Source organism: Bombina bombina, chromosome 7, assembly GCF_027579735.1.
Source record: "Bombina bombina isolate aBomBom1 chromosome 7, aBomBom1.pri, whole genome shotgun sequence".
NCBI lineage: Eukaryota > Metazoa > Chordata > Amphibia > Anura > Bombinatoridae > Bombina > Bombina bombina.
The window spans coordinates 278,857,677-278,871,826 of NC_069505.1; the positions used below are offsets into that span (position 1 = coordinate 278,857,677).

Sequence of the window (14,150 nt, forward strand, 5' to 3'; positions counted from 1 at the left end):
CATTTCTAGTGTAATGCTTGTGCAATGCCACCCCCTGCAGATTCGCAGCCAATCGGCCGCTAGCAGGGGGTGTCAATCAAACCGATAAAAAAACTATAATACCCTCTATTTTGAGGGCACTTTTAACAAATTAACCAGAGATCGGATCTCTAGTTAATTTTCCAAGCTTGTGGTAGTAATAACCAGCCACTTGTAATGGCTGGTTAATTATCGGGCACCAGCAAATTTAGTGATCCCCTTATAATCTAGACCTTATTGTTTTCAGACTAATGCCCAGAATATGGAAAATACAGGTTTTTTTTAAATTCATCTGATCACAATTAAATTGTTTTTCTGCATTTATTAAGTAAAAAAATAAAATAATAGTTGCCACTTCTGAAATGTTAGTTACCACAAAACTCAGGTGGCAATGCCAGCTAGCTCTCTGGGAAGATCAACTGGTCGGTCCAGTGTGCAATTGTCAAATCCTAATTACACAAACCTCATTGCACCCGTGACATTAGTTTTGTCCCCTCCACGGCAAATTCAGGCAACATTCCGTCTGCGTTCAGCAGGAGCCAGCTTTATTTCTCCTAATCAAAATGATTTAGCTGCAAAAAGTCCATTCCATTTCACTGACAGCACAGCCTCATTTATCACGCTGACAGGGCGCAATTGAAACAGATGCAACAATGAAACTAATGGTTCAACTGATTCCTATTGATCCAGCGCCACAATGTCTAATTAATAGTCTACCAACTATCTGCTAAGAACTGTTCTGTAGCACTGTACATGCTAGGGGATGTTTTCTTTATCTATCAAGTCTTTCTGTGGCATGTTCAAAGACAGCTTTGCTGCATAATTTATGGCTACAAACCAGCTTGATTAATTAATGGATGAGTAGGTGTATGTGGGGGGGGGGGTAGAGTGAAACTGGTTGCCAAGAAAATCTGGTAGACGCACAGCAGTGGGTGCTATAAATTTCATTTTGGAAAACCCTTATAGCAGGAAAAAAAATAATCCACACATGGACACTGAGATTCTGGGCATTTCTCTGGATTTAGAATATTTCATTAGAAAGAATAGCTGTGAAGTCGACCAATCAGAAACCTCAGTTTAGTAGACACCTCCAGCAAAACATCCTGGGAATATGGGAGATATACCTTATTAGTTGCTCATTAAAAAGGTGCTGACAGATAACAAGATAAAAGTGTCTTTAAAAAAATGATTAGAAAAAAATCATATCTTATATTTTTATTTCCTTAAAGGAGAATTAATCCGTAGTTTTACATACATAGTATATATAATATCAGCAATTAAGCATTGGGTTATAAAATATTTACATACAAAATATACAAATTCCTTTAGAAAAACTTATCAAATGATTTATCTACAAAAAAATCTTCATAGTCTTTAACCCCTTGAGTGCTAACGACGGCTCTGAGCTGTCGCAGAGTTTCTCACTAGCACTCTACCATCTTGAGGGAGATCTGGGGGCTCCCACCCGCTCCTACCCCAGCGATCGGGCCTGCATAGTGACAGGCATCGCCGGGGCTTCATGTTTTGCGCGGTGACGTCACGCGCAATGACGTCACCGTGCAACTTTATTAAAAAATGACAATACAAAGTATAGGGAAAAGGGGCATGCTGCTTAGACACCTGTATCTCAAGCATCTAAGCAGCTACAGACCCCCAAGACCCATCGTTAGAAAGGTAATCGCCTAACCTTTCTGGAAAAAAAATACAAAAAGCTAAAAAATAAAAATTTCAAAAAATAAAAATTTCAAAAAAACCTTAAATCACCTTAGCACCCAGGTGGGAAAGTGCTTAGCACTCAAAGAGGCCTATTTAACAAAGGTCTGTCGGACCTGATCCAACAGTGCGGATTAGGTCCGACCGACCTCGCTGAATGCGGAGAGCAATATGCTCTCCGTATTCAGCATTGCACCAGCAGCTCTTGTGAACTGTTGGTGCAACGCCGCCCCCTGCAGACTCGCGGCCGCCAGCAGGGGGGTGTCAATCAACCCGATCGTACTCGATCGGGTTTAATTGCGGCGATCTCTGTCTGCCTAATTAGAGCAGGCGGACAGGTTATGGAGCAGCGCTGCTCCCTAACTTGTGTTTCTGGCGAGTCTGAAAACTCGTGAGAAACACGGGCCCTCAAAAGCTTAATAGTGATTTTCTGTTGAAATTCAATAGATACATTGTTCTAAACGTCTAAACATTTTTAAAGCATTTAAACTGAGAGATAGGGGTAGATTTATCAAGCAGTGGATGCTGGAATCTACCCCCGAAGTCTTACGACCGCTGCTCCTTAACTCATCCGCCACCTCTGGCGGTCTGCAATCATCCCGATCAGATCCGTTAGGTATGATTGACACTCCCTGCTAGCGGCCGGTTGTATAAGCTGTCGGCATTTATCGATGACGGGCGGACATGATCCGACATTTGATAAATCTACCCCTTAGTAGCAAGCTCTCGTGCATTGGTGATTTTTATCCTTCTATCTCTTGAAAAAAACTGCAACTAGAATTCTCCATAAAAGGGATATTTTACAATATTTAAGGTATTTTTGTTTGTTTGGTTCAATTATAGAAAAAAATGTTAACCTCTTAATTTAAAGATCGAACCTTGGAACTGGGCTTGTAGTATATACAGCTGTTTGATTACCAGGCAAGCGTGCATACACCTAACTGTTGCCTGTACCTGAAGAATGTACAATGTGCCGATCTTACAGTTAAAACATTTAATTTACAATGTTATGCTGGGGCTTTATAGCTAATACTGATTAAAGGGATAGTAAAGTCAAAATTAAACTTTCATGATTCAGATAGAGTAGCAATTTTAAGCAACTTTCTTATTTACTCCTATTATTAATTTTTTTTTCGTTCTCTTGTTATCTTTATTTGAATGAAAGCTTAGGAGCCGGCCTATTTTTGATTCACCACCTGGGTAGCGCTTGATGATTAGTGGCTACATTTAGACACCAATCAGAAAGTGCTACCGAGGTACTGAACCAAAAATGGGCCGGCTCCTATGCTTACATTCTTGCTTTTTCAAATAAAGATAAAAAAATAAAAAAAATAAAAAATTTATACTAGGGGGTAAATGTATTAATGTGCGAGCGTACGCTGTCAGCATTTATCGTTGCACAAGCAGTTCTTGTAAACTGCTGGTGCAATGCTGCCCCCTGCAGATTCGCGGCCAATCAGCCGCTAGCAGGGGATGTCAATCAACCCGATCGTATTCGTATTTAGACTCGCCGGAATCAAGAGGCATCAAGCTCCATACGGAGCTTGATAAATTGACCACTAGGAGTAAATTAGAAAGTTGCTTAAAATAGCTGCTCTATCTGAATCACGAAAGTTTAATATTTTGACTAGACTATCCCTTTAATATACACAGGAGCTCTTAAAGGGACACTCAATCAAAATGAAACTTTCATTATTCAGATAGAGCAGCCATTTTAAACAACTTTCCAGTTTACTTCCATTAACAAAATGTGCACAGTCTTTTTATATTTAAACGTTTTGAGTCACCAGCTCCTACTGAGCATGTGCAAGAATAAGTGTGTATGCATTTGTGAATGGCTGAGGGCTGTCACATGGTACGTGTATGCATTTGTGATTGGCTGATGGCTGTCACATGGTACAGGGGGAGTGGAAAAAGACATAACTTTTAAAATTGTCAGGAAAAAAATCTACTACTCTTTTGAAGTTCAGACTAAGTGCTATTGCATTGTCTTGTTATCTTGCATTTGTTGATTATGCAAATCTACAGTGTTGACTGGTCCTTTAAAAGGTAGTTTGTGGTTGGCTCTGTGTTTTCCTTGTTCCTCCCTGTATCCAGTAATATGATCTAAAGTTAGAAACAAATTCATCTAAAATGTGTTTGCACAAGAATATTTCACACACCAAATATAGCTTGAAATAGAGAACAGGGGGCCAATTTATCAATGTTAAATACACTGTCTGCATTTAACATTGCACAAGCAGTTCACCAGAGCTGCTTGTGCAATGCCGCCAATGCCAAACCAGAAGGTGTCAATCAGCCCGACCGTATAGGATTGGGCGAATTGCAGACAGCAGCCTCAGAGGTGGCGGACCAGTTAAGACCGTTGTTTCATAACTGCTGTTTCCGGCGATAATTCGTCCCCCAAGTGTTTTGTTTGAGTAAGTTTCCATTTGTGGGCAAGGGCTTTATAACAATAACTGTGTTATACACAAGCAGACTACAAGCAAGAAGACCTAAATTCACTAAATGTCAAGCAACCCCTGCACTACAGTGTTCATTTAAAGGGACAGTGTACCCCCAAAATTTCTTCTCTTTAATTTGTTCCCAATTATTTATTTTACCTGCCGGAGTGTATTAAATTGCTTACAAGTAGCTCGTTAACCCTTTTTTCGGCATTTGAAATAGCTGGTTATCCTGTAGTATCCCCACCTATACTGAAAGTCTCTATACTTAAAGGACCAGTCAACACATTTGATTTGCATAATCAACAAATGCAAGATAACAAGACAATGCAATAGCACTTAGTCTGAACTTCAAATGAGTAGTAGATTTTTTTATAACAATTTTCAAAGTTATGTTTATTTCCACTCCCTTTGTACCATGTGATAGCAATCAGCCAATCACAAATGCATATATGTATAGTCTGTGAATTCTTGCACATGCTCAGTAGGACCTGGTGACTCAAAAAGTGTAAATATAAAAGACTGTGCACATTTTTTTTAATGGAAGTAAATTGGAAAGTTGTTTAAAATTACATGCTGTATCTGAATCCTGAAAATTTAATTTAACCTGAGTATCCCTTTAAGTACAGGCTATTGGCAGGATATGTAAACACAGCTCAAATAAGAAATTACACTCCTGCTGGGGTGTAGAAGAGAAGAGATAACTAATAAAATGATAATTTTCCATTGTTCTCTCTTTTACAAACAAATATAAGAAAAGGAAGCAAATTGTGTACACAAAGTGATAACATCATGAGATCTGATATTACCTGCAAGCTCAACCTATTTTAATAGGTTGTGGGTTCAAAGCACAAAACCAGAAATTTTATATACTCACATAAACTCAAAGATCCAGTTTCTTATATTATACTTTGCAGCTGGAATAACAAATCATTAAAAATACATTAAGAGAAACATAATTTTACAGTATACTGCCCCTTTAATGTTCATGAATTCCATTCAATACATTGACCCATAGTTACTAAGCTATATCATAACTCTTTGAGCTGTTTTTAGCCATTTTGCTAAAAAATGTTTAACATAATTTGCAGTGGTTTTTTTTATATGAAGTACCCACACAATTCATATCTTGTTTTTTTTTTTTTTTTATTTGGGGGGGGGGGGGGGAAGGGTTAGAAGCCCAAGCACTTATAGAAAAAAAAAAAGACTTTAGTTTTCAGCAAAACATGTAACCACAGGAGTTATTATTATCAGTTCACCTTCCCAAAAGGCCAGACTAAGGTATTCCATATCTGTGCTGTTTAATATAATTTCACAAGATAAACTATATTATTTTTGTCCCTTTACACCATCTTGCAAATACAAGCAGAAAAAAATATTGTCCTGTCAGATTTTGCTACGGCCAGGACATGCGTGCATGCGCAGTTAAAATTCAATGTGACGATACTGTAAAACAAATAAAAATTCAATATAAAAATTATATATATATTTTATATAATCGCATTCCACACATTGCTTTTAAAACATGTGGAGTGCGATTATGTAATACAGAACATGCACTGTCAGAGGTAGCAGATTCTGACAAGGTAGCAAAATCTGATTTTTGTTCCCTTGTCAAGATTTGCTACCTCGATGTGCGCATGTGCTCAATTACGTAATCGCACTTCACATATGTTTTAAAAGAATGTGTGGAATGTGATAACATAATTACAAGCATGCGCACATCATTAGGTAGCAAATTTTGACGGTTAAGAAAATGTAGTCCCGCATTCCTCATGAATGGGGTGATGTATTACAGGAGCGCATGCGCAGCAATGTGGTAGCACATTTTGACAAAGACATGAATCTAATTATCCAAAAATAAAGATATAACTTTATAAGTACTGTATCTAAGTAAAAAAAAATGTAAATTCTGTTTGAATCATCATATTAATCTGTTTGTCAAAATTTTCTACCACATGACTGCGCATGCGTTCGTGTAATACATCACCCAATTCCTGAAGAATGCAGGACTAAGCTAACTAAACAAACTATGACAAATTACCATACTACATATGTCCAATGCAAAACTATAGCCATACATCTGACAGGGGATCTCATATAATTTAATAAAGATTACCAATAGATCACTGAGCAGAAACACAGACACATTGTCAGCTGTTTGTCAGACGTAGTAACAAGGAATAGAGCTAATATATATTTTGATTATACATATATTATTTGTACATACATTTACAGTGATATCTAACTATCTGAAGCCTTTATAATATTGGGCTGAAGTTCTATTAAGATCGGTTTCTGATAGAATTGAGTGAATGAAATGATATTACTAGATTTCTCACGTTATGACTCAGGTGCTAATGGACAAAACGATGAAAGCATTGGAGCTGTGTGTGGCAATAATATATCTCTCGGCGGCAAATTGTCTGACGTTCAATTCTGAGAACCTTTTATCACATAATAGGAAGGTTCTCCTAACACCCTATTAAATTATACACTGACGCAGTGTGCAGAGCCTGCCCTGGTCTCCTGGATCATTATACAATAATCTGTCACATGATGAAAAAGAAGCTGCAATGCACAGTAAATTCAACGGAAGGGAATTTAACGCTGCTGTGAACCTGAAAAGGTAGTGAAAGCATAAAAATGATTTTGTTAAGACTAGCTGCCTCATAGAAAGCATAACTCACAAAGTGCTAAATCAAACAACATTGGCCCAGATTCCAATATCTCAGAGTCTTCTGTCCAAAATCATAGTTCCATATTGTGTCTCTCTTACTAACAGTATTCCAGTCTATGCAAATTATATCTGTTTCAATTTGTTAGTTTGCCCGAGTAACATCCGTAAAAATTCTAAATGATCTGGCTTTGCTACATGAGGATTAGCTCTGCCCCTGCCCTGGCACCTCCTGCTTTATAAATGTCCTGGGTTCTGGACTTTACCTCACTGATCATACAAAAGGAACACCCAACTCAACCTACCTACCACACCCACTGACCTGCATGGCCAACTCCACCCTTTAAACAAGTACACTCATGGATCTTCCTGTCTCAGTCTAATTCTTCCAGTCCAGTAATGGATCTGGGAAATGTTGGGAGATATGAATGCGAAAGAAAGATTAATTAGCCAATGAGAAAGGACAACCTTCTTATTAACCTTTCAATTATTATTGATTGCTGTGTTGTGTGTTGTAATGTCTCCTAACAAGCTCAATTTGTGATGAGTCGGATTATCCCTTTCTGTTAATTTTGTGTTCAATTTGTATTATTGGTTTTAAAATAACATCTAAACTCTTAATTGCAGTAATAATCAGATTTTCTGATTATCATAATTTATTTGTCAACATGTTTCCTATTAAGTGTATGTATTCAGATAATTTGTTATGATCTGAATGCGGAAGAAGGCGACCACTAGCGGTCTTCGTCTATTTTTTTGGAGTCAGATTTAGCTCTAGATTACAAATGGAGTGCTAATTTATCGCATGCCTGCAAATTGGCAAATTTGCCCATTTGTGGGCATGCGATAAATAACCAGCCATTACAAGTAGCTGGTTATTGCTACCGCGAGCTCATGGTAGCAATTAGCGCTCAGAAAATGAATCAGAGGTCGGACCAATGCACGCTGAAAAATAACAAAAGTGGAGCACAAATATAGTTTTCTCGGAAGCGATATTTTGCACTCCACTTATAATCGGGCCCTTTTTCTTCATCTGGATTTGCGCAGATCTTAGTGTGTTGCACTTTTACAAAAAGAGCCAAATTCTGCTGCCTTTTCCCCATTCAGATCATAATGAATTATCTGTATGCACATAGCTCTTTCCTATTTTAAAGTGTGATCTGTTTATTATTTTAATGAAACCACAAAATTATTGTGTTTGTTCAAATGTGAAATGAGGGACTGACAATGTGAGATTGACAAAAAAACAACACAGGTAACACAAGATGGTAAAAAAAGTGTTTAACCCGCAAATGCTATAAATCAAATAACTTTAGGCAGTTTGCAGCATTTTGAAACCTAGGTTACAGATTTTGCTTTGTGGCCTGTCTAGAGAGTATGGGCAAAGCGACACAATTTTTGTATGAAGTCAGGAGGTGTTTTAGAGAAATTAAGCAATGCTCTTCAATGGTTTGTAATTAAAGCATTGGGAGATCTCAACACAAAGTATAGGCACCTCTTAATATATATGTATAAATATATATATATATATATATATATATATATATATATATATATGTATAGGCTGACAAAGTATGCAGTGCACTCACCAGGACTTGTGTGTATATATATATGTATGTGTGTATATATATATATATATATATATATATATACTGACAAAGTATGCCGTGCACTCACCAGGACTTGATTTTATATATAAAAAACTGTATTTGAACAAAATGTGTTTTTAGGAGGAAGTTTTCCGTTTACAATATTGATACCTACATATGCTTGGACGTCCAAAAGTGGCATATGAGGTAACGACTACAGATTTGATTTCAGTCATACATAGGAGGAGTTCCATGGTAGGTAGCTACATTTTGTTAGTTTTTATAATATAAAAAGAAGTTACCCATTAAAATATGATACATTTCTGCTATGACAATTGTGTTTGACTCTCATTGCCTTTCTTGTGTCAATAAAGATACATATGTAATAAAAAAAAAGTCACTAGAATAAAATAAATAAATGAGCTATTGATTGAATTGCTTGTGCCACATATATCTATTGTACACTTGTCGGTGAAATCATTGTGACTTGATACGCCATTTCTCAATAAAAATATCGTCTATGTGTCTGTTCTACTTTGCAGTATATTATTGTTAACAAATGCCAGCACCTATGTGTATTTAAAGGGGCATGACCTAAAAAAAAATATTTCATGATTCAGTTAGAGTATACATTTGTAAACAACGTTCCAATTGACTTCTATTATCAATTTTGCTTCATCCTCTTGTTATCCTTTGTTGAAGCAACAACAATGCACTTCTGGGAGCTAGCTGAACACACCAGACAGTCAAAGACCACAGTCATATACATGCAGTCACCAATCAGCAACTAGCTCCAAGTCCCTGAACCTACCTAAGTATGCTTTCCAACAAAAGATATCAAAAGGAACAAAGAAAATTAGAAAAATAATGTAAATGGAAAGTTGTTTAAAATAATTTCCTCTCTCAGAATAAAAAAAAAAAAAATGTTGTGTATGTGAGTCCATGGTGTGTATGTACCAGCCAACAACTATGCACACTCCAAGATCAAATCAGTTGTCCTCAAAGTAAAGTAAATATCCAGAAGAAGCCATTAAAAACATGAAGCATTGAATATAAAAGTCAAAATGAAACTATACAATTTGCTTCTACGGTCACATTTATTTCATTCTCTAAGCATACTTTGTTAAGTGCATACCTAGGTAGGCTCAAGAAAATCAATGTGTCTTATAGGGATAGGAAACCCAAAATGTTTCTTTCATGATTCAGATAGTGCATGCGATTTTAATCAACTTTCTAATTTACTTATAGTATCAATTTTTCTCTGCTATCTTGGTATCTTTTGTTAAACAGCAGGGACATATTTTTAGGAGCTGGCCCATTTCTGAAGCAGTTTTGCAAGAATGCTATCAATTTGTCAGAACACTAGGTGGCAGCACTATTACCTGCAGTTTAGTGCTCCAGATGCCTACCTAGGTATCTCTTCAACAAAGAATACAATGGGAATAAAGCAAATGGGATAATAGAAGTAATCTAGAAACTTTTTTTAAAAGGGCATGCTCTGTCTGAATCACAAAAATATTTTTTATTCATACCCCTTTAAGCATTGTCTGGCAGCAATGCTTGCAAGAGTGTAGCAATGTTATACATATAGTTCTCAAGACACATGCACACTCGTACACTTACCTATCTAGGTATACTCAACAAAGGGTACTAAGAGAACTAATTATATCTGAAAATAGAAGTACATTTTCTACCAAAACAAACTGGATATTTTGCTCTACCTGAATCATGAAAAATGACATACAGGTTTTATTCTAAAACTATATTCAGATATTATGAACATCTCTTTTCCCACACATATTTAAGAATTCTCATTTAAAATGAAGCTATAGCAGCACAATTATATTCCCATAATACAGTGATTAATAACTTTATACCAAATTTAGGAGCCAGACAAAAATAAAAAAACAGCTATAGAGTTTAGTAGCCAATCATGGCTGTTGATATATGCAAATAACATAAACAATTAGGAGCCAGGGGTAAGATTCTAGGTGTCCTGGCTCCCTGGCTCACCGAATTTGTCAAGCCCTACCATAATATATTTCCAAATAAAAAAACAATGTATTTATTAAATTTTGTTACTTACTTTTTCTGCTGACTGTGAGGTTCCAAAAAATATAGGAATAAATGCTAGCCAGACTATACAGGTGGTGTACATAGTAAACCCTATGGGCTTGGCTTCATTGAAGTTCTCTGGCACACCTCTTGTTTTGATGGCATATACAGTGCAAGTCACCATAAGAAGGATGCTGTATCCCAAGGAACAAATTATTTGTAGATCCGTAATGTCGCACTTTAGGACACCCCTGGCCTGTTCTGGAGGGGTTATCTCCTGCCCGTAGTCAATAAAGATGTTTGGTGGATTGACACCAAACCAAATAAAAACTCCCAGAAGTTGAACAGATATCAAGCTAGAAGTAATGGCCAGTTGTGAGGTTGGGCTTATAAGCCGAGGTGCAGTCACTGATTTTTTACCCTGTTCAAAGATCCTGTAAATCCTGTTGGTTTTAGTTAAGAGAGCAGCATAGCTAATGCACATACCCAACCCAAGGAAGATACGACGGAAAGAACACACACCTGTGTCGGGCTTGGCTATCATAAGGAAGGTGATAATGTAGCAGAAAAAGATTCCAGTTAACAAAACATAGCTGAGCTCTCTGCCTGATGCACGGACTATAGGGGTGTCATTGTATCGTATAAATGTGGCCATGACAAAGATGGTTGCGATGATTCCAAGCATGGCCAGGAATACAGGTATGACGGCCCATGGTGAATGCCACTCCAACTTGACAATGGGTATAGGGTCACAACCTGTCCGGTTTGGATTGGGCCTCATGCCATGATCACAGGGATAGCAGGTAAACTCATTCAGCAGGTATTTGTACCCATCACAGAGCTCACATTGCCAACAGCATGGCATCACCTTTGTCATTTTCCTCCTTTCTCCGACCTTACAAGGCAAGCTGCAGACTGATGGTGGAATCTCTCCAATTCCCTTAGACCATTGCATGTCCTCAATCTAGGAAAGAACAAGACAGGTGACAGGAGACTTGGATATTGATCAAAACAGATCATATTTTATTACGCCTCTAAATGCAGATGTGCAGTATTAATTGACTAAATTCCTGATATGTTTGTATGAACACATATTAAAAATTCCCATACTTCCTCAAAACTATATATAATGGCATCACGTTTTTAACAAAATGGGGAGGGAATTATTAATACTATATTGTCAAAGTTTGCTGCCTCTTGTATGCAGCTGTTTCTAATATGCTGAAAAATATTGTGGGTACCACTGTACAAAAAAGTGCCATTTCTAATAAATTTGGTTGACTACCAAATTCAGAATCATTACAGATATGTATTTTTTCACACTCTTTCTTTATTTAGAAAAATAACTATTGATCAGATATTCCTGGCTCAATATTTCACTCCACTGGGCAGGAAACATATTTTGCTCTGTAATTTTTACATATTAATTTAAAACTGCTCATATAATATTATGCTAGTATGGCAACCACAAAACAGTTAATGATATGTGCAAATTTAACATCATTTTATAAGCTGGCTTGACAAATTATATTGTGTATAATGCAGAATTAAACAATTTACATTATAGGACCCTGTGGGTCACCACAGATTATTGTAACGTATAATATAGTCATTAAGACATTACTGCTATATACATAATGATTAAAAAAAAAGATCACCATTTAATGACTCATTGAGCTATTTCGTGGTTAGATTTAATACACCATTAATGAGAATTGTAAAATGAAATATTATAAATGAACAAATATTAAAAAGTGATATGAAAATAAATAAAAAATAAATTAAATAATCTTTCATAGCTGAAAGAATGAACTATAATACTATAAAAGTTATATGTGCACTGTTTGTAAAGGCAGATATCAAGCTGAAATTATTCCTTGTTCAAAAAATGAAAATCGTCCTATGCTTTTATGAATAAAAAAAAAGTTAATGTTTCCCAAAATATTTTAAAAGGACAGAAAATGTCAACATTTTCTTTCATGATTTGGATAGAACATACATTTTTAAACAACTTTCCCATTTACGTCTATTGTCTAATTTACTTCATTCTCTTGGTATCCTTTGTTGAATAAACAACAATGCACTACTGGAAGCTAGCTGAATGTATTGGGTGAGCCAATAACATGAAGCATATATGTGTGCCACCAATTAGCAGCTCCTGAGCCTACCCAGGTATCCTTTTAAATAGGGTTGCACCGATACCATTTTTTTAAGACCGAGTACAAGTACCAATACTTTTTTTTAAATACTCCCCGATACCAATTACCGATACTTTTTTAATGTCATGTGACAGTGTCCCAAGCACAATACAGGCTAATTATTTAAGATAGCTTCTTTATAATTATGAAGAACTGTAACTCAAAAGATATTATGAAATAATAAAACAGTTTTGTTTACTTGTTGTCACAAAGTTCTAAAAGCCCAAAGAAATTTCACAGAACACGTTTATAAATAAAAATATTACTTTTAAATATATTCATAATAACAACAATAAATAACAAATGTAATATCACAACCAACCAAAAGTGCAATGCAGTAAAAAATATACCAGTGCACTGTTTAAACATGGGGAACAACACTATGGGCTAGCTTACATTTGACTGGTAAGCTTTACCAATGCTCATTGCATGTGCAACTCTATTAAAGTCTATTGAGTTGGAAATGTGAACAGAGCATTGGTAAAGCTTACATATCAAATGTAATCTAAATCTAGTCCTATTATTGTAAGATGTGTGTTCATAGGATTTAACTAAATTTTTTCTATGAACACTCTTCCTGCAATTATATAAGCTAAGGATGTTCCTCAGAGTACAGTATGTTTTGAGCATATTTGTGCAAGAGAAGAACTAGCAGTATAACAGGCAATCTAGCAATTATAATAATTTTTTAAAAGTTAGTAGCAAGTTCTTTTTAAGGAACAGAAGCATCTCTGTATGTTCAGCTATACGTCTGTTTCTGCTATCAGTAATGTTGTTTGATGCTAAGCTGAACAGTCTCATTTTCAGCACTACTGCATGGGGCAGAAAGATCATTTTGGGCCATTTTAGCCAGAGCTTGAAATTTCAGTTTATTAACTACCCAGTACTTCAGGGGTCTGTCTGAACAAGGTACAGTGATCTCTCTTACAATAATACAATACAACAGCAATTTGTATTGGAAGAACAGAAGTGAACCATTTTTAGTTGAGTCTCCACTACAGCTTAAAATGAAATGGGAACATGCAGTTTGAGTATGGGTAGGAAGTGCAGGTATCGGTTTAAGTATCGGTGCATTTGCATGAGTACAAGTACTCATGCAAATACTTGGTATCGGCACCGATACCGATACTAGTATCGGTGCAACCCTACTTTTAAACTAAGGATATCAAGAGAACAACACATATTAGATAATAGAAATACATTTAAATGTTGTTCTAGTATAAAGTAAAATAAAAAATACTTTAATCGTGTTGCAAAACATTTTATATTAAAGACTGGCTCTGGGAGTCTGCATGAGGTACAAGTCTCTGATTGGTGCACTACTGGAAGTTGGCTTGTCATTGGAGGCTTTGCATATATGGCTCTTGTCAAAAATCAAATTAAACTGTTTTTACTGTAATTTACCTTGCACTTGATTCTAATTTTGCAAGCATGAAACTAAGTGCAATGTTATTTT

At 36.1% G+C, this 14,150-nt stretch overlaps 1 protein-coding gene across 1 annotated transcript in view; it reads right to left on the minus strand.

Annotated features, from left to right (window-relative positions):
• GRM7 (glutamate metabotropic receptor 7) overlaps window positions 1-14,150 on the minus strand; it is a 759,363-nt gene that overhangs the window by 222,043 nt on the left and 523,170 nt on the right. Inside the window, exon 8 of the mRNA XM_053689364.1 lies at window positions 10,528-11,460. Within this exon, the coding sequence (XP_053545339.1) occupies window positions 10,528-11,460 (933 nt within the window). The remainder of the gene's footprint in view (window positions 1-10,527; window positions 11,461-14,150) is intronic.